This window comes from Penicillium psychrosexuale (genome assembly GCF_028828465.1).
Source record: "Penicillium psychrosexuale strain IBT 29551 chromosome Unknown utg000004l, whole genome shotgun sequence".
NCBI lineage: Eukaryota > Fungi > Ascomycota > Eurotiomycetes > Eurotiales > Aspergillaceae > Penicillium > Penicillium psychrosexuale.
The window spans coordinates 5,736,195-5,759,518 of NW_026643189.1; the positions used below are offsets into that span (position 1 = coordinate 5,736,195).

At 48.1% G+C, this 23,324-nt stretch overlaps 7 protein-coding genes across 7 annotated transcripts; 4 read left to right on the forward strand and 3 right to left on the reverse strand.

Moving 5' to 3' along the window:
* Window positions 1–529: 529 nt before the first annotated feature.
* Window positions 530–1,279, reverse strand: N7518_008069 (peroxiredoxin family protein; the record flags this gene model as incomplete). The annotated part of the gene is made up of 4 exons (XM_057188996.1): window positions 530–709; window positions 797–960; window positions 1,053–1,165; window positions 1,224–1,279. The coding sequence occupies 4 exons, from the start codon at window positions 1,277–1,279 to the stop codon at window positions 530–532; spliced, it is 513 nt and encodes a 170-aa protein (XP_057040699.1).
* A 1,437-nt stretch (window positions 1,280–2,716) lies between these two features.
* Window positions 2,717–3,601, forward strand: N7518_008070 (WW domain binding protein 11; the record flags this gene model as incomplete). Its single annotated transcript, XM_057188997.1, has 1 exon — window positions 2,717–3,601. One exon carries the CDS (start codon window positions 2,717–2,719, stop codon window positions 3,599–3,601), a length of 885 nt encoding a protein of 294 aa, XP_057040700.1.
* Window positions 3,602–4,525: 924 nt separating this feature from the next.
* nimA (serine/threonine protein kinase nimA) lies at window positions 4,526–6,843 on the reverse strand (the record flags this gene model as incomplete). Its single annotated transcript, XM_057188998.1, has 3 exons — window positions 4,526–6,613; window positions 6,671–6,723; window positions 6,792–6,843. The coding sequence occupies 3 exons, from the start codon at window positions 6,841–6,843 to the stop codon at window positions 4,526–4,528; spliced, it is 2,193 nt and encodes a 730-aa protein (XP_057040701.1).
* Window positions 6,844–7,391: 548 nt separating this feature from the next.
* Window positions 7,392–9,439, forward strand: N7518_008072 (ankyrin repeat and BTB/POZ domain protein; the record flags this gene model as incomplete). Its single annotated transcript, XM_057188999.1, has 3 exons — window positions 7,392–7,625; window positions 7,697–7,782; window positions 7,840–9,439. The coding sequence occupies 3 exons, from the start codon at window positions 7,392–7,394 to the stop codon at window positions 9,437–9,439; spliced, it is 1,920 nt and encodes a 639-aa protein (XP_057040702.1).
* A 585-nt stretch (window positions 9,440–10,024) lies between these two features.
* On the reverse strand, window positions 10,025–10,399 carry N7518_008073 (uncharacterized protein; the record flags this gene model as incomplete). The annotated part of the gene is made up of 2 exons (XM_057189000.1): window positions 10,025–10,213; window positions 10,289–10,399. The coding sequence occupies 2 exons, from the start codon at window positions 10,397–10,399 to the stop codon at window positions 10,025–10,027; spliced, it is 300 nt and encodes a 99-aa protein (XP_057040703.1).
* A 201-nt stretch (window positions 10,400–10,600) lies between these two features.
* N7518_008074 (DNA repair ATPase SMC5) lies at window positions 10,601–14,429 on the forward strand (the record flags this gene model as incomplete). Its single annotated transcript, XM_057189001.1, has 6 exons — window positions 10,601–11,032; window positions 11,093–12,004; window positions 12,057–12,947; window positions 13,002–13,074; window positions 13,129–13,256; window positions 13,305–14,429. 6 exons carry the CDS (start codon window positions 10,601–10,603, stop codon window positions 14,427–14,429), a joined length of 3,561 nt encoding a protein of 1,186 aa, XP_057040704.1.
* Window positions 14,430–21,772: 7,343 nt separating this feature from the next.
* Window positions 21,773–22,708, forward strand: N7518_008075 (C2H2-type zinc finger protein; the record flags this gene model as incomplete). Its single annotated transcript, XM_057189002.1, has 1 exon — window positions 21,773–22,708. One exon carries the CDS (start codon window positions 21,773–21,775, stop codon window positions 22,706–22,708), a length of 936 nt encoding a protein of 311 aa, XP_057040705.1.
* Window positions 22,709–23,324: the final 616 nt, after the last annotated feature.

Consider the following 23,324-nt stretch of genomic DNA (forward strand, 5'->3'; position numbering starts at 1 on the left):
GAGGTTGATAATCCCCAGGACTTCCGATGCAAGACCTACGGAGAACAATATAATAGATTCCTGCTTCCACTTAAGAGATGGTGCCAACTGTGTCTGAATATGGTTGGATGCTTGTCAATTGGCTTGCATGATCTAGATCTCGATTGAGGCGTTAAGCACGGACGACTGTGGCTATGGCCCTTAGCACTAATAGTCCATTATCAAAGCAGCGCACCAATCAGAACGAGGAGGTATAGTTCCTAGCTGTACTGACGTTGTACAACAAATTAACCTTAAGACAACTACCATTTACTTAGATAAGAAACGGAGAGAGATAAAAGAATGAACTCGTGGCTTCATTAAAAGTATTTCACTCTTCAGGTAACAGAGCAAGTAACAGGGCGATCTAAAAATTCGGAAAACCGCTGAAAGCAGAGGGGAGAACAATGCTGGATATCTGCTGAACACAAATACCGCAGTCCGACTCCCCAATCACCCATGAAACAATGCGCCAGTCCATTTACCCAATTCTAGTCTTAAAGAAGTGAATCTACAACTGCTTGAGGACAGCATCGGCGCTGGAGAGCACGAGGCTGTTCTTGGCGGCCTCCTTGGCGGCGTAGGTGACCTTACCGTGGTCGATAATGATCACGTAGCGGTAGGTGCGTCCCTCCTCGTCAGCCCAGCCGATGCTCTTGGAGAACTTGGCGTCGGGGTCGGAGAGGAAGAGCTAAATAAAAGACAGGAGTCAGTCAATTGAGTCCATGAATTTTTGGGGGGAAATTGGTATGGGTGGGAAGAATGATAGATCACATACAATATCATCTCCAGTGACACCGTTGGCCTTGCCCCAGGCGCTCATGACGTAGGCATCGTTGTAAGCGAGGACGGCGACCTGGTCGACACCCTTGGCGCGCAACTCGGGGAGCTTCTTGATGTACTCGGGGACGTGGTTGGCGGAGCAGACGGGAGTGAAAGCACCTGTAGAGCGGGGTGGCGGTCAGCGTGAGAACCTTGCGCAGAGGGCCTAGAGAGGAAGGAGGAGGGGATTGCATTAAAGAGCGGTCACGTACCGGGAAGAGCGAAGAGGATAACCTTCTTGTTGGCCCACTCCTTGGAGGCGTAGTAGTTAATGGGGATACCGCAAGAGGTGATGGCACCAGCCTCCTCAGACCAGGGGATGTAACTGTTGGTAGTCTGTTAGGTGGAGGGACGCAATTAGAGGGGCTAGCTCAATTACTCACGAGAACACCACGTCGTCGGGGAAGGCGTCACCAGACTTGAAACCCTTAGTAGACATTTTGAGGATGGAATTGAGTGTTTGAGTACGGAAGAGAGAGAGAGGTTAAGATTGTGGATACAAGAAGAAGAGGGGAAGAGAAGAAGTCCAAGTATTTAATATCACGGCTGACACATATCGGCCCATCGGGACTAAGTGGGGACTGGCCCTGTACCTTACAAGAGAAGTGAGGTGATCCGAAGAAGAAAGATACCGAACCACATGGATTATCAAGAAAGACCGTCGAGACTGGGCGTTATCTGATGTATATTATTCATCGGCGAATTGGGCGAGAGATGAGTCAGCCTGGATCATTGGTTACGGAGCAGGTACGTGTCGGCTATTAAGATAAGTTGCCTCGGATTTAGTATTCCTGGCTGTTCCTAGTGAGATTTCTCTCTTATACATATGCATGTTTTGGAGCACAGGCTCAGGCGGAAATATGATACCTCGGACTTCCCCATAAAGAGGGGCTTGAAGATGGAACGAACATCAAGAAAAAGCAATATTTAGCAGCCTTTGTATTTATTGTATTGATATTTCAGAGTTTTCTTTTGTTTCATCCTTAAGTACTTCTTCAATGTTTTTTTTTTTTAATATTGAATATTGCATAGGCTCTGCACCTATCTCATTGGGATGGAAGTTTCAAGAGGCTCTACTCCGTACATTAATGCCCACCAGGAATGTAAGAGAATCGAGAGCAATAGGCAATAATATACATCTCTATATATGCAATGATAATATTGATTATATATAAATCAACATAGATGTACAATGTACGATGTATGCACAATGTATGTAGTCGTAGTTCCAATAATGCCGAACCATGGTAGCTCTCTCTCTCCACTCTTTGGTTTCTCTACGGAGAACCACAGCGACCAGATGAGACTTAACTTTGATGATTGGTCCTAAAATACACCGCTTTCTTTTCCGCTGTGCATGTTGGATTTCTGCCAAAATTATCTAGGACTGGTACTTGACCAAACCCCAACTTCAACTTTAACTTCTTTACCCAGCCGCTACTATCATAGCCAACCTTAGCTGCCTAAACCGTGAAGCTGAAACTGGTGATTTTATTTGACACACCGCTTGTTCGTAGCCTTTCTTACATTCGGCCTGTGAGCATCACCCGCAGTCTCGGACTCTCGACCTGACGGCCCGACGCGATCGATACAGACGAGGCGACCTAACGCACTGATCGCCTGTTATTCTGCGGGACAGACACACTAGCCATCCTCATTGCGCGCTTTTTTTCTAGTCTGCGCCCTGCATTCTCGTTTCCAACTATACCCTTCACGTGCGACACCCCACAGAGCCCAGACGTTTGTGCCGGTACCTAATCTGCGATCTGTTCAATTGATTCGCCAAGAGCCCGTGGCACTTATCACTGGCTTGCACAGCTAGCTTACGCCATACCGATATTACAGACCACTCACACACCAACACCAACACGACGTCATGGGCAAAGACAAAGAGCGCTCGATCAACCCTGCCGCAGCGCAACGGAAACAGGATAAACAAAAAGAGTTGAAGAAAGGCAAATCAGAGGCACTAGCCCGCCGAAACGAGAAACTTGCGCGCCGCAACCCAGATCGAATTCAGCGTCAGATCAACAGCTTCAAAGAAGCCGAGGAATCAGGACAAAAACTACGGCCGCGCGATAAGGAGCTTCTCGAAGCGCTAGAGAAGGATTTGCGGGGCGTTTTGAAGGCGCGCGAAGCTCTTGGCGACAAGGCACCCCAGTTCGATCACGGCGGCAGAGGAGGCCGCCAGGGTGATAGTGCTAGACGGGGTGGTGGTGGTGGCGGCGTGCTTGGGAAGAGAAGGCGAGGCTCAAATGAAACACGAATGCCTCGTGATAGTGACAGCAGCGATACGGATGAGGACGTGCGAAGGATACCCATGCCGCGGGATACACCGCCACCAATCCCACGCCAGCACCAGCGCAGACGGGATGGAAATGTGCCTTCAGAACAGAACGTTGAGCGTAGTGGTCCTCACCCACTGCCATCTCGTCCAACGGCGGTTCCAGCAGCAAGGACTGTTTACGAAGCGAAGCCTCAGATTCGGGACCTGCGACAAGAGGCAACTAGGAAGTTTGTTCCGGCTGCGGTCAGAATGAAACAGCAGTCAATCAAGGGACAGGGGAAGTTGTTAGAACCTGAAGAGTTGGACAAGCTTGAGAAGGCTGGGTATCATGCCGGCCCCGTTCCGGAAGCACAAGCTGGCGATTCACCACAGGAGGATTGGATGTTGACGTTAGAAGAAGAGGAGCGGCGTCTCAACCAGGAGAGTAAGTCTGTTCAGATAGAAGAGGTCGAAGATGAGGAGGCGTGGGCTTAATCTGACCTTTTGGTCAAAATGTTTCATTGAACATCAATCACGTATTATGTTGCAGATTTCAATCAGATGTGCATACTTATCTATTCTATGCATCTAGTAGTTTGAAAGAGTGGTAAAGTGTACTGGTGATGCATATTAGAGTAGGGCTAACGCTGCAGATGGATGACTCGACTCGCATATCTAGGAAGTCAGCATAAACTTCTGCGGGGCAATTACAAGTCTGGAATGACACGAAACATGTTTACTTCTTCTGAAATGGATATGTACATCCCGCATTGAAGCATAGAAAGCACCAGAACCCGGAATATGTAACTCCGAAGAAGAATTAGGTGAAGTACTCCCGAGTGGGAGGCACAGCAAATATTAGTCCAATATAACCACCAAGCAACATGTGTGCGAAGGAGGAGGATACCACGAGTAATAGATTAGACGTTCAGAGAAACAGGAAACAAATACAGAAATTCGACAGTCGATGCATGGCTAACGCAATAAATGTACAAGAGAACTCAATCGTCTCCTTTTTTGAAGGAAAGGGGCATGACGGCATAAACAACAAAAGAAAAGTGGTAAAGAGTCGAGTCGGGGGGGCAAGTGTGTAGCCAACGAATGCAAAGAGACATGGGCATCTGTATCAAACTCCGTGCCTTGCATGGCAAGGATGCTCCGAAAACATTAGTGCCAACTCCGTGACATAATGGGAAAGTATGCGCAAGAAGCGAAGTGCGAAAACCGAAAACGGTGGGCAAAAAGGGGCTTCCAAAGAAACCAAAGAAACCAAACCATCGAAATCCAAATCCAAGAAAGAAAAACCTTCAATCCAAAAAAAAACTCCAATACACCAAGAAGGCGTCATAAGAGAGCCGAAACCAGAACCAAACCGAAAGAACAGTGTAAATGTAAAGGAGATTTAATGTAAGTAAAAGACTACCGCAGGTTGCGGATAACTTTCCTGCCACGGGCAAGGAAGGGACTGGGCATCTCATCCAGTTCAGGGTTCCAGATAGCAGGAGCATCACGTTCAGAGCATTTCACGCTCATGGTGGGGCCGCCAGCGCGCGAGTCACTGGCACAACGCTTGACTTCATCCATCGGACGGCCTCCAGCTCTCGCCTGTGCGAGTTCGACGAGGGTACGGCCACCCATATTGCGTTGCATAACAGCCTTGAACATCTCTTCGCCACCACCCCCATTCTTAGTAGAAGGAGGTTGCTGCTTCGATGCACTCTTGCGGGTTGGTGAGGTGCCCGCATCGGCAGCGAGGTTGGCAGATGATGGGATTTTAGTTAGACGGCGGTGGGGAGACCTAGCCCTGCTCTCACTTACACTGCGCTCCTCAGACTGGGAAGCAGATGCATTCGTCGATTGAGGAAGACGGGTACCGCCGGAAGGGAAGAGAGAAGGTTGCGTGCTAAGTTTCTGCATGAGAGCCGCGGTGTTCTGGCGAAGTAGAGGTCGTCGTGGCGCCTTCAATGGGTCGGGCTTCACCTTAGGCCGAGTTGGTGAGGGCAAGTCGGGGGTGTCGTCATCATCATCAGAATAGGCTAGGGTGGGCTCCCACTTAGCCTTGGTCCGCTCGGCCTCTGCAAAGATGTTGCGAGCGCCTCCTTGGGCGGAAGTGCGGCGAGGGGATAGGGACAGCGAAGCGATTGAAATAGGTGACGGCTCGGCCATTTGAACATCCACCGGTGAATCAACAACGGTCTTGGACCGACAAAAAGGTGTTCGCGTCTCCTTCTTGGGCTGCTTTCGGGTATTTGATGGAGGAGAGCCAAGAGATAGCTGGCTGATGTCGGCGTTTGATGAGGGGGTAGTATCGCTGTCGTCTGTTGTGTTGGCAGAAGACCGAGAAGACCGCCAACCTTGATTGCTGGATCGAGAGGACCCAGAGCCATTGGTACTCGTGCGAAACACATCATCCCGGGAGGTATTGCTATTGGAGGTGTTGTGCTTGTACTTCTTAACCTCAATGGCGACCCTTTCTTGCACTTCAGACTCAAATCGCTTGCGGAGTCTGTCAAGTTCGCTTTGCACCTGGCGATCGATTTCTAAGCGTGCTTTGACCTCCCACTCTCGTCGAACCGTATTTTCAATTTCAGCCTTGATGTGTTGCTTTTCTGATTCTCTCTTGGCGAGGTTCTGTTCCATTTCACGGACTTTATGGACAGCAACCTCCTCACGTCGGCGCAGGGTCTTTCCGAGGTCAACAACCTCTTTCTCCTTGCGCATCAAGCGAATGATAGGAAGATGAATCAGAGCAGATGTGTCAGGGCGGTGATCGGGATTGACCCGCAGACAGCTTCCAATAACGTTCTTGAGCTCTGGGGAATAGTAATCAGGCAAGGGGGCGAACTTTCCCTCGCGAATTTTTTGAACTAGTTGGATGTGGGTACGAGCGTTGAAAGGGGGCTCCTTCTGGCAGAGCTCGTACATGATGCAGCCGACTGCCCAAATGTCGGAGCGCAGGGTGTATTTTTCAGCCGCGCAGATTTCCGGTGACATGTAGAAAGGTGTGCCAACATAAGTCGATGCGAAGTCGTGGGATTGCATTTGCTTGGACAAGCCGAAATCGCCAAGCTTGACGGTGTTGTCGCTACCGAGGAAGATGTTCTCCGGCTTCAGGTCGCGATGCAAAATAGTGACTTGCCCCTGTTTTCCCTTGAGTCCAGATGGCTTGGGAGCCGGGCCCAGAATATTTGATCCGACCTCGGCGGGATCAGATCCGTAGTGACACCGGAACAAAGCAGTGACAAGCTGGGAGAGAATGCGCCAGACAAACTCCTCTTCGGCGTATTTGTTGGCCTTCTTCAAGTTCTTGATGACCATGCCTAGATCTCCGCCACCACAATATTCCATGTAGAGGTACAGATCCTGGCTGGCCTTGAGATGTTCCCGGTGGTAGTATGCGACGATGTTTGGGTGACGAAGGGAACTCAAAATGTTGAACTCGGCAGTGAGTTGTTCGCGTTCTTTCTGAGACATTTTGATGTAGTTGATTTCCTTGCGGCAAAGAATCTATAGGAGCAATTTGAGGTTAGTTCTGGTTGCAACACGCCAACTATGCACACTTACAAACCCATCTGACTTCCGCTTGACTTTGCGAATGATTCCGAAGGAACCGCAACCTGAATGAATATGAGATTAGTTTTGAGCACGTAGGATACAAATTAGGTCACAAAAAGGTAGAACTTACCAATTTTGTCCAAGATCTCATACTTATCGGCCTCAGCCAAAGCAATCGCCATGGCTATAGATTGCTGTAGAGTTGGTTTAGGACGTTGAGGTGAAGGCGAAACAGAAGAATGAGGGTCAATGATGCATGAACGGTATAGAACAAGATCCTGTGTTAGTAAAAAAAAGTCTAGCTGTAGAGTTGAAGATTTGAGGAAGAGTCAAGGCAATATGAATTGGAGCTTTGAAGATGGGTGTTTGGGGGATCGTTGCTATGCAACGGTGATTATGGCGCTTTCCCCAACCCAGCAGGCGGTAGGGGAGGTCGATCAAACGGTCGGAAGGAGGCGAATGGTGTTTAACCAATTATGATTATTACAGTTCTTGTTGTGATGTATACACGAATATCTATATCTATATATATACATTGATCCATACTTTAACCATTCTAGTCACTACTTACTCTTCTAAATATCTCTACAATATAGGACACCCCCTTAATTTCAGACTTCACAATTGTACAATCACGTGATTCTTATCGATAAGCCAGTTTCCGCCCCGCCGTTGCAGTTTGCCCTCGGCCTCATCCCACTTCGACCTGTTGTTCCTGGCAATCTGCATGATGGATGAGCCAACTGTGCTGCGGAAGGACCAGCTGGAGATCAGCTTAGTCAATGAGAAGGAATTGATCAAGGAGGGCACTATTAAGGATGATAACCCTTTAGATCTCAGTGCGCCATTCTGTGAACTATGCAGCGCATGCCGTCAGGGCGATCTGAAAGTCTGTCAGGAGAAAATCACCGAGGGCGTCAATGTTAATGCTCGTGATCCCTATGATTATACGCCATTGATTCTGGTGAGTACAATATATTGATAATTTGACCGTGCCAATCCCGTGTATCGCATAATAATCAATGAACCTGGTAGGCGAGTCTCTGTGGTCATTATGAGGTTGCGCAACTTCTTCTCGAGTCTGGTGCACTTTGTGAGCGAGACACATTTCAGGGTGAGAGGTAAATAGCAATTGATTCTCTATGAAGTGGCTAGAATTAACAATGGTGGTTCTATAGATGTCTCTATAATGCTTTAAACGACCGGATACGAAATCTTCTTCTGGAATATGATTATTCCAAGTCCACGGACCCCCTCCAGCCGCTAGCCGCGCATATAACTACACTTCTTACCCGTGAATCTCCATTAACAACAGATATTGTTGTGACGGCATCCGACGAATCGCTCCACCTCCACAAATTCATCCTCGCGGCACGCTCTCCATACTTCTATGGTAAACTGGCCGCGGCACCAGAATCTGCAACATGGAATCTCCCCAGCACCATTTCACCGGAGGCATTCGGTGCGGCTATCAAATATCTGTACTTTGGAGAAGCTCCTCGGGACTTGCGAAGTGGACCAGGGACAGGCTTCATGGAGTCCGAGACTTTTGCAGCGCTGGATAGAATTTCCAAGTATTTGGAGATACCTAGTCTTCTAGACAGTATCCTTGATAGTGGAGACAGAAGACGTGCTAGACAAAGAAGAACCGACGATATTTCCAAGGGCCGAGATCAAATAGAACAATGGTTCCAGGAGAATATTCTGGGGAACAAGCTCGAGGTGGAGACTTCGAAGGTGGATGAAGTGAAGTGGGATCGAAGCAATGCAATCTTCGCTGATGTTCTTCTGAGAGCGGATGAACTCCCCGATGATGAGGAGGAAGAGGACATTGACACATCAGAGGTCAGAAATGGCACATCCAGTTCGATTGCTATTGGCGCTATCTCTACCGCGAATGAGAACAACCTCGAGGCGCCGAAATCGATCATCTTCCCATGCCATCGAGCAATGCTTTTGCGGTCTGAGTTTTTCCAGGCAATGTTTACATCCACTTTTCGCGAAGCTTACCTCAATGAGCATCTGACGATCATCGACGTCAACTGTTCGCCTGAAGTCTTGGAAATTATTCTTACATTCCTATACACCGAAAGAGCCGATTTCCCCTTAGAAATCGCTGTCGACGTCCTATTCGCCGCAGACATGCTCTTCATCGAGAAGCTGAAGACGAAAGCCGCCATGGTCATCAGCACCCTTGGTAGTGCTGGGATGTCCCAGGCGGAAGCTGCGAAAACTAGAGGAAGCGCGGAAGAAGATGACATTGACATTTACTCAATCGTTCGAGCGGCGTGGTTGACGCGCGTGCAGAGATTGGAAGAGTTCGCTGCTCGATATCTCGCATATCGACTGGAAGCCCATATAGATAGGCCAGAATTTGCGGGGTTGATCCAGGAATCAGCATCTCGTATCAAGGCGAGACAGGAAACCGATTCCATTGAAATGCTGGATGATATCCGGTTCTATCTTGGAGAGCGGTTTAGATTGAGATTTGGTGAGGCTGGTCTGAATGAGATGATGGAAGAAAAAGAAGTACCGGAAGATCTAGACGAAGACGAGCCGCTGGAAGATATTTTAGATCTTACGGAAGGTGTACAGACCCTGAATGTTTCCAAGGAGGCTATCCCCAATCAAGGCCAGCAGCTACAAGTCCATGCCCCGGAGATTCGAACTCTCGACGGCGCGGTTGTTGAGGATGAATTCTCGGAAGATGCGATGAACTATGAGATCTTGCTCGAAAAGCTGGATGATTTGCTGGAAAGACTCAATCTCGAGGCTTAGGCGTTTGAGGTCTCGCCACTAGCTTCCAAATTAGTCGACCAACGGCGTCTCCTGATTTCATCGCACTATTCAAGTGGCTTCCAGGCCGGTTTATATATCCAGGGACTCTGGATTAGAGATCAAAGCTACAGTGTCTGGGAAATGAAAGATGCGCCTGTGATAAATATACACCCAGCCCTCTAGTAGAATCTTTAGCACTTCGGGCGAGAGGGAAAAATATATATTCTTGTTTATAAACAAAAGAAGTAGTAGTTGATTTGAATAGCACCCCAAGTTATGTACAAGCAGTCAAATCCATCAATCGAAGCAAGTCCAATGTTTCCAGACTTTGCAGGCCATGGTTGGATTGTGGCACTCGAAGATCAAAAACAAGTGCAACAGGCCTAGTAGAAAGTTTGCTGCGCAGCTAGTGGGTGTTAAGACCTATGTTGGAACTATGTAGTCGATAGCCGCCACCTTGTATTTGAATCGCAAGTGGTGCCCGGTCCTTCGGAGACTCAAAGCATGCCGGTTGCATCGTGGGTTGGTTCGCGTTGAACGGTAGTTGTGAATCCGTTGCCTCCGTTCGGCAAATACTTCATAGGCTCATCGACCTCCACTCGGTTGATCTTGAGAATCACCACTGATGCCTTTCTGCTGCTTCTCTAGCATCCTTGCATCCAGGTCTCGTATCTGGTTCTCAATTATGCCTCTCCGAGCAATCAGGTTGGAGCGCATATCCTGGAGGGCTTTGGTTTGCTCATCAAACGTCGATTGTTGTCGTTGCTTTACTGTCTATGTCGCATCATTGTTAGATCTGAAATGCTGCAGATAAATGGATAAATTCGATCTAGACGGATTCGCTCATACCTCAGCAATTTCTTGATCTGTTTTGAGACCAGCGCCATAAAGAGTACCCGTGATAGTGATAGAAACAACTGCAGTAGTTAAGATCAACCGCTTGATATTCGGAGGAGGCATGGTGAGTGCTATACAAAGTCGAAGCTGTTTTGGCTGCAACCAATTGGCCATTTCGAGGCTCTCACCGCCTACTAATCCGACTTTATTGATCGCGGACGCGTTCCCCTCGCGTCGGACTTGAACAAAGAACAGCCAGACAAAGCGAATTTCACAGACAGCCCATGAGGCTCCCTCTACATCTATTTGAGGGTTCCAACAAGCATGGCATCACCCAGTATTCCTCGTCGTCGACCTCACAGTGAGGATGAAGAAGACGAAGACTTTACGTTTACTCCCCAAGCCCAACCCTCGAACAACAAACGCCCCCGCTTGGACCCTGCTGAAAGCGATGGCGGATCAGAGCCTGGAGACGAGAGCGAAGGCGAAGGAGAACGAGAGAGGGATGGGGATAGTGCTGGATCTGAAATACCGGAAGCAGTTTCTCAGGCCCCGCGTGCGACAGCCCACGATGGTCTTGGTCCCGGTGGTTATAAGCCGGGCGCGATCGTGCGGATTAAGGTGACAAACTTTGTGACTTATACGTCAGCAGTGTTTTATCCTGGACCAAAGCTCAACATGGTCATTGGTCCAAATGGAACGGGCAAAAGCACCCTGGTCTGTGCCATCTGCTTAGGCCTGGGATGGGGACCTCAGGTAAGACCCGGACTATAATACTGCACAGCCTCCCTATACTGACACTCACCTGATCTTTAGCACCTTGGACGCGCCAAGGAACTGGGCGAGTTTGTGAAGCATGGGGCCCGAGAGGCTACGATTGAGATTGAACTATGCGGACCGCCCAAGATTGGTCACAACCCTGTCATCCAGCGAATCATCAAGCGCGATGGCAATAAAAGTTCATTTACACTCGACGGAGCACCCGCTTCCAAGAACGATGTGTTGAAACTGGCTCAGTCCTTCGCCATCCAGGTAGACAATCTCTGCCAGTTCCTTCCTCAGGATAAAGTCGCCGAGTTTGCTGCACTTACACCGATTGAGCTTCTTCATTCCACGCAAAGAGCAGCAGCTGGTCCGGAAATGACCCAATGGCATGATGCCTTGAAGAGACTGAGAGCTGAGCAGAAGAAACTCGAGATGGACAACAGTGGTGACAAGGAATTGCTAGAAAATATGGAGAATCGCCAAGAGATGCAGAGAGCCGACGTTGAAAGAATGCGTCAGAGAGCTGTGATCAAGCGGAAAATCGAAATCCTTGAGCGTTGCCGTCCAATTGTGGAGTACAAGGAACACCACAATGCTGTCGAGGCCCTGAAGGTTACCAAAGCTGTAGCTGAGCGTGAATATCATCGGATTCAGGCAGAAAACGAGCCTATCTTGCGTGCAGTCAACGCCAAAGAGGCCTATATCGCGCGATTGAACGTTGTGAAAGATGATCGAAAGGATTCTGTTGACGAGGCATCTAGTGTCGCCACTCAACGCGGCCAAAAAATCGATGAATTTGAGAATAGGATCAAGGATCTCAAAGGTCGGATTGAGGCCGAAAAAAAGAGTGGTCAGAGGCACAAGTCCGAAGCAGCATCTGCTCAGCAAGCTATCCATAGACTTCGACGCCAACAAGAAGAGGAGGCCGTGGAGTTCGACCCGGAATTCTACAACGAGACCTTGGTAAGAACCCTATGTCTTCCTATTTGGACCAGCATACTTATCACAACATTAGAGAGAGAAACGGCGCGAAAAACGCGAGCTTGAGGCAAAGGCCAGAGAAATCCAAGATAGGAGACAGCCCCTCCAGGAGCAGCAACAGCAAGTGCAAAGGAGTATCAAGCAGGCCGAACTCCAGCTAAGCAGCTTGGATTCAGCCTCCGGCCAACAAGAACTCAAGTTGCAGAAATCTTCCAACGATACGCTGAAAGCCTATAGATGGCTTCTTGAAAACCAAAGCAAGTTTGAAAAAGAAGTCTTCGGCCCTCCGATCGTTACGTGCTCAATCACCGACCCCAAATTTGCCGATGCTGTCGAGTCTTTATTCCAGAAGACAGACTTCACGTCGTTCACCGTACAGACCAGGAATGATTTCCGCACCTTGCAATTTGCGATTAACCAAACATTGGGACTCCATGACATTAGCATCCGCACCTGCTCGCTGTCGTTGGATACTATGAGGCCTCCAATGACGAATGATCAACTTGCCCAATTGGGATTCGATGGTTGGGCAAGGGATTTTCTGGTCGGGCCCGATCCTGTCATTGCCATGCTGTGCAGTGAGAAGAGCCTACACTTGACTCCTATCGGACTGCGTGAAATTTCAAATGAAGTTTTTGCCCGTTTGGAGGAGGGTTCAATGAGCTCCTGGGTATCTGGGAAAAAAAGCTATCAGGTGACTCGGCGTAGAGAGTATGGACCTGGTGCCACATCAACCCGGGTTCGAGAGATCAAGCCTGCTCAGGTGTGGACCGAACAGCCTGTTGATGTTTCCCTTAAACGTGAACACCAAGAGAACATCACGTTATGGAATGAACAGCTGCAGGACATCAAGGAGAAGCTCGAGTCCGAAAGGGCTGCCGTGAAAAAGATAAGCGAAGAACAAGAGCAGACCGAGCGAGAAATGGTATTCTGCATAGTCCTCTTGTTTTCGTCACACTGTATACTAATTGTACTACAGAAAGACATCGAGAAAGAAAAGAGCGCAAAACAGACGGCTCACACTCAGTACCGAGCAATCCCAGAGAAAATCTGTATGTTTCGTTTCTTATTCTTCTGCCGTCTGGCATTTGTCTAACGGCTTGCAGCTCAACAAGAGGCCAAACTCCAAAACCTTACATCGATGTTTGATGGGGTACGGGAGAGAGTTCGTGGATTTCGCAACCAGCAAGACGAATTGGCAATTCAAAAGGCCGAGGCCGCTGTCGAATATGCCGTAAGTTCATCACTGATATTTCTATCTACTTTATCTGACGGAATGCAGGATGCTGTCGAATTGTTCCGTCAAGCTCATGAGGAGCTCATGAAAGTCGAGGTCCTATTCCTGGAGGCAACTTCCGACCTTCAGACCCTGCGGCATCGCAACATTGATAGTACGAAGTTACTAGAAACAAAGAGACGACAGGCGCAGGAGGCTACAGTCAAATTAAGGGAATCCAAAGTGAAGGCCAGAGCAGTTTTCCAAAAAGCTCAGCAAATCAGCCGAGAACTGCACGACCAACCCGACGCGCAATCTCTACTTGAAGAACTCAACGATCATGACATAGATAAGCTCGAAGCCGACATTGACTCTGAGAAGGCCCGACTAGAACTCACCCATGGTGGTAGTAGCCAGATGATCAAAGAATTCGAAGACCGTGGAAAATCCATTGAGAAGTTGCGCTCCAAACTGTCCGATTTCCTAAACAAGCTTACGGAAATTGACAACGCCATCACGGACATCCGCAAGGACTGGGAGCCTAGGTTGGAAGCGCTCATCGAGAAGATTAGCGATGCCTTCTCGGATTCTTTCCGCCGCATTGGATGTGCTGGCCAGGTCACCTTGGGCAAAGCGGAAGGTGAAGCTGGGCCCAATGGCGAGCCTGGTGCTAGCGAATTCGGGGAGTGGTCGATCGTGATTCACGTCCAGTTCCGTCAGGGCGCGGGGCTGTCGGTCTTGGATTCACATCGCCAGTCCGGTGGTGAGCGAGCGGTGAGTACCATCTTCTATCTCATGGCACTGCAGTCGCTCTCCGCCTCGCCATTCCGCGTTGTGGATGAGATCAATCAAGGTATGGACCCGCGAAACGAGCGCATGGTTCATGGACGCCTGGTGGACATTGCCTGTGCCTCGGACGACCCCGAGGAAACGGACGAAGGCGGCAACCCCATCGGCGGTGGCGGGGGCGGCCAGTACTTCCTCATTACACCTAAGCTGCTTGAACAACTCTCTTACAAGCCGGGTATGCGCGTGCTTTGCATCTACAGTGGAGAACATATGCCCGAAGATTATGACAAGGCCAACTTCAAGAAGGCAATTGAGAGCATGAGGAAGGTGGCCGCCAGAGCGATCACCAGTGGCCCATCTGAACCCATGCAAAGCAATGGTCAAGTGGACGTCTATGCCTAACGGAGTTCTTGAGGGTTTTAGTTTATGCTCGGTTTGCGATACCCAATTTACCAATTTACCAAGTTATCCTATTACCCCATTTAGCCAATCTTTCGGTCTAACCTCGGAAGGGCTCTATTGTACAGATTACGTAGATCTCTAATTTCTAAGGACAAGGAGCATATTTTTGATGTAACCACAAACAATAATTTTATACTCCATCAACATATTGTACTCGACGAAATGTCAGAAGATATGACGGTCAGACTAAAGATCCTGGAAACAGACGTGGACCAAGCACTCGCACAGACACGGAGTGGCCGATCATGCATACGGGGCCAAAAGGGAGCCGCAGTAAAGGACGAACTTACTCCAAGGCCAAAGGGGTCAAAGAAGTCAGGAGAGGTCAAATACAACCATTCACGATTTTCTCTTAGCTCTTCCTTGGCCTAGAAAGTTCGAAAAGCATTCTCATGCTCCGATCGGACCATTCGACCGAAAGAGAAATAGATTGCTTGCAGTAAAGAAGAGAGCTCAGATCGACATTTCGGTCGATCACCGGAGGATTGCACACCAATGACCTGTCGGCATTAACATCCTTTTCGCTAAGATCAACTCTAATTTGCTCTTTGTCTCCTTTGATTTCAACTGTACTCTTCTTGTCTCATCTCTAGCCCCCTATCGAGATGGCCATGCATATACCGCACGGGGCTGATCGACGCTGCTTTTTGGTCCATTGGCTCGATATTCTACGATGCAATGTAAAGACGCTCTTGATATTTGTATGTGTATTATATCCTCTCTTTCTCTTTACCCAGTTGGGATCACTTGCGGACATTTCACCACTTCGCAAAACGAAGCTCTTACTTCTATTCCAACTTGAAGGTTGGAAAGCCCTATGTACTCCGTAGTGAAGTCACTTCTCTTCTTCTTACCTACAAAGACGATACGTCATGTTTCAATACTAAGCCAAGTGATGCATCATAGCGCTTGGAGTCATGCACGGTCCGCAGACTCAGATCAGCGCATTGGTCACTCTGCTGCTTGATCCTTTTCAACGGCCCCCAATAACGTGGCTTGAGGTCTCACCACGGAGTACTCCGGTACTCCGTAGGGGTCAAAGACAAAGAAACACCGCAACCTAGTTGAATAGCCCATATATTGTCAATGTAATATGCCACGAGAGCCAGAGTTCAAGCGTCACACAATCTCGGCCACACCCGGCATATTCAGATCTGGGCGGCCTGGTGACTTGGATGGTTGTATATCATTGCAGACTGCTTATGCAGCCTGCACTTATTATTGAGAACATGTACCTTGTACTAGTTCACCTCGCCACACCGTGGTCCGTTGGGTCCACATATGCATTTAGGTGGCATATATTATTGGATAAAGGCTGGCTTGGGTCCCGTCTTCTTGGTATTGGTTATCCTGCGCCGCATTACAGGCGGATCGGAGTCCTGCTCAAGTAGGACAAGTACGAGTGGAAAGGGTTTGCATTGTACTTCGTACATCCTCTATTATTATATGTAGTCACAAGGTAGGTACAAGGATCTATAAGCCAACAGGTCCCAGGCCCCTCCAAAGTAAAAGCCTAGAATGCAACGGTACCCATAAATGGCATGCGTATTTTAGCCCGAATAGGTCAATGAATGTCTTTAGTTGTGGGGATAGTCTGTCGCGTGTGGCTTCAAAAGTGTTATGATGTTTTCTTCTTTTGTGGCTTTTTTCATGGTATACAGTGGATCTCCAAGGCTACTAGATCCATGCAGGATTCACATCTGTAGTATAATCTACGGAGTACCATTATAGTAACCGAAAGACATCTCTACCAATCCAATGGCGTACGGGGTAATGCTTTCATAATAATGAGCTCAACGCATACGCCTTTCCTACCCAATCCCCGCACATGAAGAAGCAATTGCCGACATGAAACAACAGGACCGTCAAAATCACACGGTCGATCGTCCAGGATCTACCATTAGCGTGCACACCACTACAACGTGCAACGTACGTTCTATCTTGTACAAGGTTCACACTGAAATTGCCTCTCCGACAGGGGATTATTAGGGGATTGCCTTCTACGCGACCGAATTAGTAACAAACTCTATATAACTAACTAGTTACAACTATGCACCATGCAAAGCTAAATGTATAAGATCATGGACATGACTAGGCGCTGGATTCTTTATTCATAGCATTGCAGTGACATTGCATCCCAGTAAGCGATCAATGCAATGGGCATTGGTCTCGTATGTATATGTCACTATCAACGTGTGCCTGGAATACGGAAGGCTGGGCATGATCAGACTCGTGTCCACTCCTCCCCGCTGTTATGGATTACGGAGTATGTCCGAATTAGTTGCTTGCATACTTGCATACGTAGTGTGCTCGGTGTGTGGTTGGTAATGTGTAAGCAATCCTCGGCGAGTGGATCCCGAGTAATCACATAATCTTGAGTCACCGCGTTGGAATCTGATCTCAACGGTTGCGACAATGAATCCTTCCGAACAAAGACCCGAAACCAAACCCGACGGATCAGAGTGGAAAAATAGAAAGCTAAATGAAAGGAAGACTTGGAAGTAGGATTCCGGAATAGGCAGGACCTTAATCAAAGTAATCAAAGATGAACTTTATTCCTTTGCAGGCCATGGAGTATGCACTCCGTCCATCGATGTATGTTGTACGGAGTACTCCGTACTCAGTACAATATAGGTGAATACTCCGTACCGAAGCAATAGATATGTCGTTCATGAAAGCGACTATCAAGAACTATCAGACAATTCCGAAGACTATGCGCGGGTGTATGGCTTCATTCGGATATGGCTGATGGGTCTAGCGCAGGGAAGTTGATCAGGTGTTTCATAGCTCCAGTGGAGCGAACGGAGTGCAGATCGCAGATATCCAGATACATACTATATACGACCGTAGCAGAGACACGGGGGGTCAAAGTGGTCCCGATCTACCGATGCGCTGAGAACGGGTGCGAAAGGGGAAATAAACAGGAGCACAACTCCGTAGGATCTACAACTATGACGATAGGTCGGGTATCACCTCCATCATCCATGTTCTCGGGGGAGTTTTTTTTGGAGGCAAAATTATGGAACCTACGACATGGTCAGTTCGCCTAGACAACATGAGGAGTGTAGCCCGATGGCCCCACGGCCGATCCTACACGGGGATTGTACCGAGGCGGGAAATGGTACCCCGGTAAGATGCCGGTAATCTCGCTAGATTTTTGTGATCGGCCACGACGAACAGGTCGTTGTTTCATACAGTTCAGACATACCGGGTTCTAACCGTCCCTCGCCTAACACTCGTTCCGGCTACACTCCGTCCACCTAGCTGGGACTAGCCGATTTCGGTAGGATTGTACCGTAGCCCTGGTTTCTTATTCGGTGTTTTTCACAGGCCCGACTCTGTGGAAGCGACACGCCCCCCTTTCGCTGGATCTGCCTCTTTCGAGACGGTCAATATGTACTCCGTATATTATAGGTGATCGCTGTCGATCATCCCTCGTTTGGCATCCGATTATAGGTAACTCAGGGTCTTCGTTTTTGCTTTTTAGCATTGACATTCTATTATTACTTCTTCCCCCTGATTTTCAGTGTTCGGGTTCGGGTGCGGCTGGTCATACGCTTATGACAATCTACGGTGTAGAAACGCTGTTTCCCTTTTTTTGGGGGCTGGAAAATGATCAAACACCGTCGAGGTATCGGACGAAGGAGTCATATACGCCGTTTAATCAAATACATCCATCGAAAATATTACTCCGTAGTGTGGAAATCCAGTTCATGGCGAATTGACCCAGACATCATCAGATCAGGTACGTATCTAATCTAAATCTACTCCGTACTCCGTGCTCAGTACCACAGTACGTTGCATGAGCACTGAGGAGCCAAATACGAGTCACCGCATAACAATATCGACATATTATTACGTAGAGGACCGCATCGGAGACACTCCCTAAACGGTCGTCGCTTAGAGATGGCGGGCGATCATGAAATGAGTCAGCGGGAGCTATGACCATCGGTTATGTATCCCCCTAGAGTTGGGATCTTCGTTGATCCACCGATCGTTTCGGAATAGGAAGGAGGTTATTCCATACTAGTTGGCAGGATTGTATATTGTATTCTACCTACGGAGTAGTTATGTTGTAGATATACTTACAATATACGGAGTAGTACAGAGTATATTTCTATGCTGTATATATGCAATGATTGCAGATTGATATTATCCAGTTGGAAATGAATATAAAGGTGAAAAGTGTGTCATTCGACACGTTCGGATTATGATTCAATAATCCAATACCTGCATAAATAGCATATAATATGTACTCCGTGCACTACTGCAGTCTTCGTCGCGGGAAGATCCCATGCGGATATCCTAGTGATCGGACGCAGACAGGTGCATCGGACTGAATGCCAGATTAGGGCTTGTTGCCACGTGAAATGGAGAAATGGAGAAAAGAAAAAAAGGAAAAAGGAAAAAAAGGTATTGTATGCGTGGCACTTGCATTGCCAAGGCGCGTCCACCGTCCAATAGAGGCACCTTCCCAAGTAGTACAAGCGTGAGATCGGATCTACCAATCCCAGATCGGCGTGTAACAGGCTTGGCGGTTTAGAATTTCTAGTGACCTCGGCATCCAAGGGGCATACGTTCGAAAGAAGATTGAAACCACTTTCTTAAACTTTGAGAACTCCGTCAAGGTTGACGCTTGGAGGGATTTAATTTTAATTATAGTTTTGGATTTCCCTTGATGAAACACAACACGATGTGATATGTGATACAGCAGACATAAAGGCGCATGGATATGCAAGTGCCATGTGTCAACCCTTTCGCAAGGCAACCAGTACCTTGTAGTGGACGAATTGAACGTATAACTCGTGAAGAGCATGTATACAATATATCACATCTGCAAAGATCCCAGTTCCTCGCGTGGACATGTTCAGCCCCACTGATTTGCGACCATTAACTCGACCCGGACAAGCCTGTGTGTCCCGAAAGAAAGGGGTGAGACAGTCGCGTGGCATGGGCCCAGTGCCCCGGGATCAAGAAACGATCAGCGATCACGGCTGAATCCGCTACCTACCCGGGTCTATGACCTAAAGAGGATAGCTCGATCACCCTCAACATGATATCCCTCGGTGAGATTGACCAGACTATCGATTGTTGGAAAAATAGAATGTGCACGGAGTCGTGATAAATATAGTAGAATATAGCACTCCCCACGGAGTAGAGGCATTAGAAGAGGGGGAAAAATAACCCAATTGACAAAACCAAACGTAAGCGCAAAGCGTAAAATCGCTCCCATGGGACTTGAGCGGATCACACTTTTCCCGGTTTCATGACCAAAAAGAAAAAGCACCAAAAGCAAAAAAAGCCGTCGGCGCGTCAAGTTTCTCAGAAGGAGGAGCTCTAGAAGTGTATTCCCTATACTTATATATGGCACTGCTCCCAACTATGATTTACATGACTTTTTGACAGCTGAATATGAAAGGTCAAATATCCATTTACCCTGAGCCGAACCAAGGGTGGCCCAATCAATGCCCGCGGAATACAAAGACCGGCGCCAGGCTCATTTGAGAATAGGCGATCCGTACCAAGTGCCGACAAGGGGGTTGATCATCCGTAGGCCCGGGACGATCCTAACGCTCGAGCCATTCTAGAATAGTACATAATCAATAAATAGATACATATATAAGTATGCTATTGCCTAAGTGGATTGCCAAGTGAGATACGGAATGTAGAAGGAAAGGATGAATAAGAATGGACACACGTATGTATAATCTATATTCCCTACTTTATTTTGTACAGTCTGTATTGTAATGGATATTTATGTACCTCGGTCACCGGCGATCTTTCTCTTGTAAAAGGCTAAATAGTGGAGGTCGCTTCCACGAGGCCGGGACGAATCCACCCCCTAACGGCCAATCCTCAATCGCTCCTATGCAGAAACCGTGCACGGCTAGAAATGATCACAGGTAACATGGTAATAGGAGTAATGTTCCAGAACGCCGATCGTGTCAATAACTCGTTTTCGCTGGTAGCCATGGTTCAGTTCCATGGCTTCGAGGAATGATCTTCAGGAGCATGGTCGACTCTAGGCCTTATCACGAGTATTCCCGTCTGAGCTCTTCGATTGCCGATGTGATCTTTCCATTCTCGATTCTCCAACCATATATCCATTATTAGACTAAGACTAGAGAGTGAATTACCAACTGGGTTATTGTAACTATAACTATGTATCATGCACCAGAGTGGGAAGGAAACAAGTTTTCTCATATACATACATACTTCAATGTATGTACTCCGCTCACTGTGCCTGTAAGGTTTGTGTAAGCGAGCCCAGGGCCATGGATTGTGCAACTGTTTCAGGCATTCCTCTTTCTCGCCCCCCAGCGCTTAGAGCCGCCCTTGGTGATCACACAGCTGAGATGGTAATTAATATATTAAATTAAATCCACAGTACTCCGTACCGGTACGCCGGGCATAGTCAATCCATGGATATCATGTATGGAGTAGCCTGACCAGCGTATAAGCAGCGAAGGCGTAACTATGATTCCAAGGTTCCGGAGATGTGGCCCAAAATGGACTAGTGCTATCCCTCTGTGACCTTCCCTTTTCGCTTGCGCCGTTTTTCTCCATAGCCACGCGAGAAAATGATCTCCTGAACCGTGTCCTCCCCGGGTTTGGCACCTATCTTATGATTTATTATCCCAGTTCAAAGATCAAAACACTGAGAATGGCTATTATCAATGTCTACTCTGTATACAACCGTTCATCGCTCTCGCAGATCAACAGATCCCTGATCGATCAGCCGTTTATGGGGTGGCTTGGGATGTGTGACAGGTCGAGCAGGATCTGCACTAACCGAAGCCGAGGTGCAATCCTCCAACGGGGTCTTTACGGCCTCCCAATTTGGGTTTAGGGCGCTGCACATCCCACAAGGCTGGAAGGTTAGGGGTTCTGCCTTCGCGTGGGTGGATCGTCATTCCCCCCACGTTAATCTCCGAAAAGAATTATTTTTAATTGTTTATCTCGCTTAAATGAATTTTAAATGCCTTTTATTAAACTTACTCCATAATGAAGAAATAAAATCAATTAAATTAAGCTTTGGAGCAGACCACATCGAAAAAGAATTAATAAAGGGAAATACAATTATGAAAATCCCAGAATTAAAAAGAATTAAAAAATGCCGTAACGTAAATCGGAATTTTGCCTGAGTCGGCATCGTCCGCTGGCGATCATCTTAAGCCGTCCGCCTGCTTTCTGGTATAAACCTCGTGGGATCCCCCACTCACTGAATAAAGCCGACCTTGAAACGCAGCCGGATCAAACTTCTCAAACAAGTCTTCTTCATCATGGATCTCGCCAACCTCCTCTCCCACAGCACGGCCGTCAAGCCGATCTATACTCCTCTCGAGTCTAGCTACTATAAGCGCTCGCCGCCAATGTCGCCACCGGCCGAAGAGCCTAAGGTCTCATTGCCTTCAATCTCATCTCTCTTTGAGGGTGCTGATGGTGCTCAGCACGCAGCTAGTGAGTACTTTCAACCATACTACAATTTTAAAGTACAGCCGCTAACCATATACCTTCCAGAGCGCCAGCGTCTCTCACCATCTCTCGGTGACCGTCACGTCCGGGTCCAGTCATATGAGCTGCCCCCAACACCACCTCTGCGCCCCGGCTCTGGTCAAGCTCACCGTCGCGCATCTCCTATAGAGTCGCTCTCTCACAAGGAAGCGTACCACCATCACCTACACCGTTCCTCTATCTCTAGCAACGGCTCAATCCACATCCCGCGCAACACAGCACCTTACGCCTCGCCAGCGCCAAGCGTCTCATCGTACACATCTCCAATCGACGCTCCTCAACAGCCAATGTACTACCCCCGCCCGCCAACCACATCCTCTTTCCAGCCCTCGACGCCAGTATCAGCCCCCCAGATGCCCACTGTCCAGACGCAGCACTCGCACTCGCACTCGCACTCGTCTTCGGCTCTCATCTCCCCCATCACCCCGGCTTGGCAACACCACCACTACTTCCCGCCCTCCACCTCAGCCCCGTACCAGCAGAACCACGACCGGTATATCTGCCGTACCTGCCACAAGGCTTTCTCGCGCCCTTCTTCCCTGCGCATTCACTCCCACTCTCACACTGGCGAGAAGCCCTTCCGCTGCACACACGCCGGCTGCGGTAAGGCTTTCTCTGTCCGCAGCAATATGAAGCGCCACGAGCGTGGCTGCCACTCTGGTCGCCCGGGCCCTGCTCCTGCCCCTACTGCGCTTGTTGTATAAGTGGTTGTGGATTTGCTCTCTGTATTCTTCTGATTCTTTGTCATGTTTACTTTTTTTGGAGGGTGTTTTTTCTTTTGTTAGGTGGGGATTTCTTTTGTTTGGCGTTGCGAGTGATGCCGTGATACCCTGGATCTTGGTTTTGATTCTATTTATCGGATTCCCATTTGGTTTAGATGGGTCGGTTCTACACTATATAAACTTACGATTCTCAATGTATATTCTATGATCAAGACTACTTCTCTTTCCCTATTTTCTCTCTTATATTCTCTCCTGTAGCTGCTTTCATAGCATAGAATTGTTCTTTGTTAACCACAAATCGATGGTCCATCAACTGCGTCTTACCGCCCCCATACCTTTCTAGGTATGACAATGGTGGGATAGTAAGACGGCTACTACTCAAATCAGGAAGGATGGCTGAGCCTCACAATTCCAAGGTAATTGTAAACTTATAAATGGTCATTCTTGTCTATCTATGCCCTATATATCATCAAATCATTACCAGCATAACCTTATAATCCCAAATAACCAAAGAAAGAGCAGAATATATCTGACCAACATCCAACTTTCCATCAACCCAAATGAGAATAGAACATAAAAACCCATGGATACTAGAATC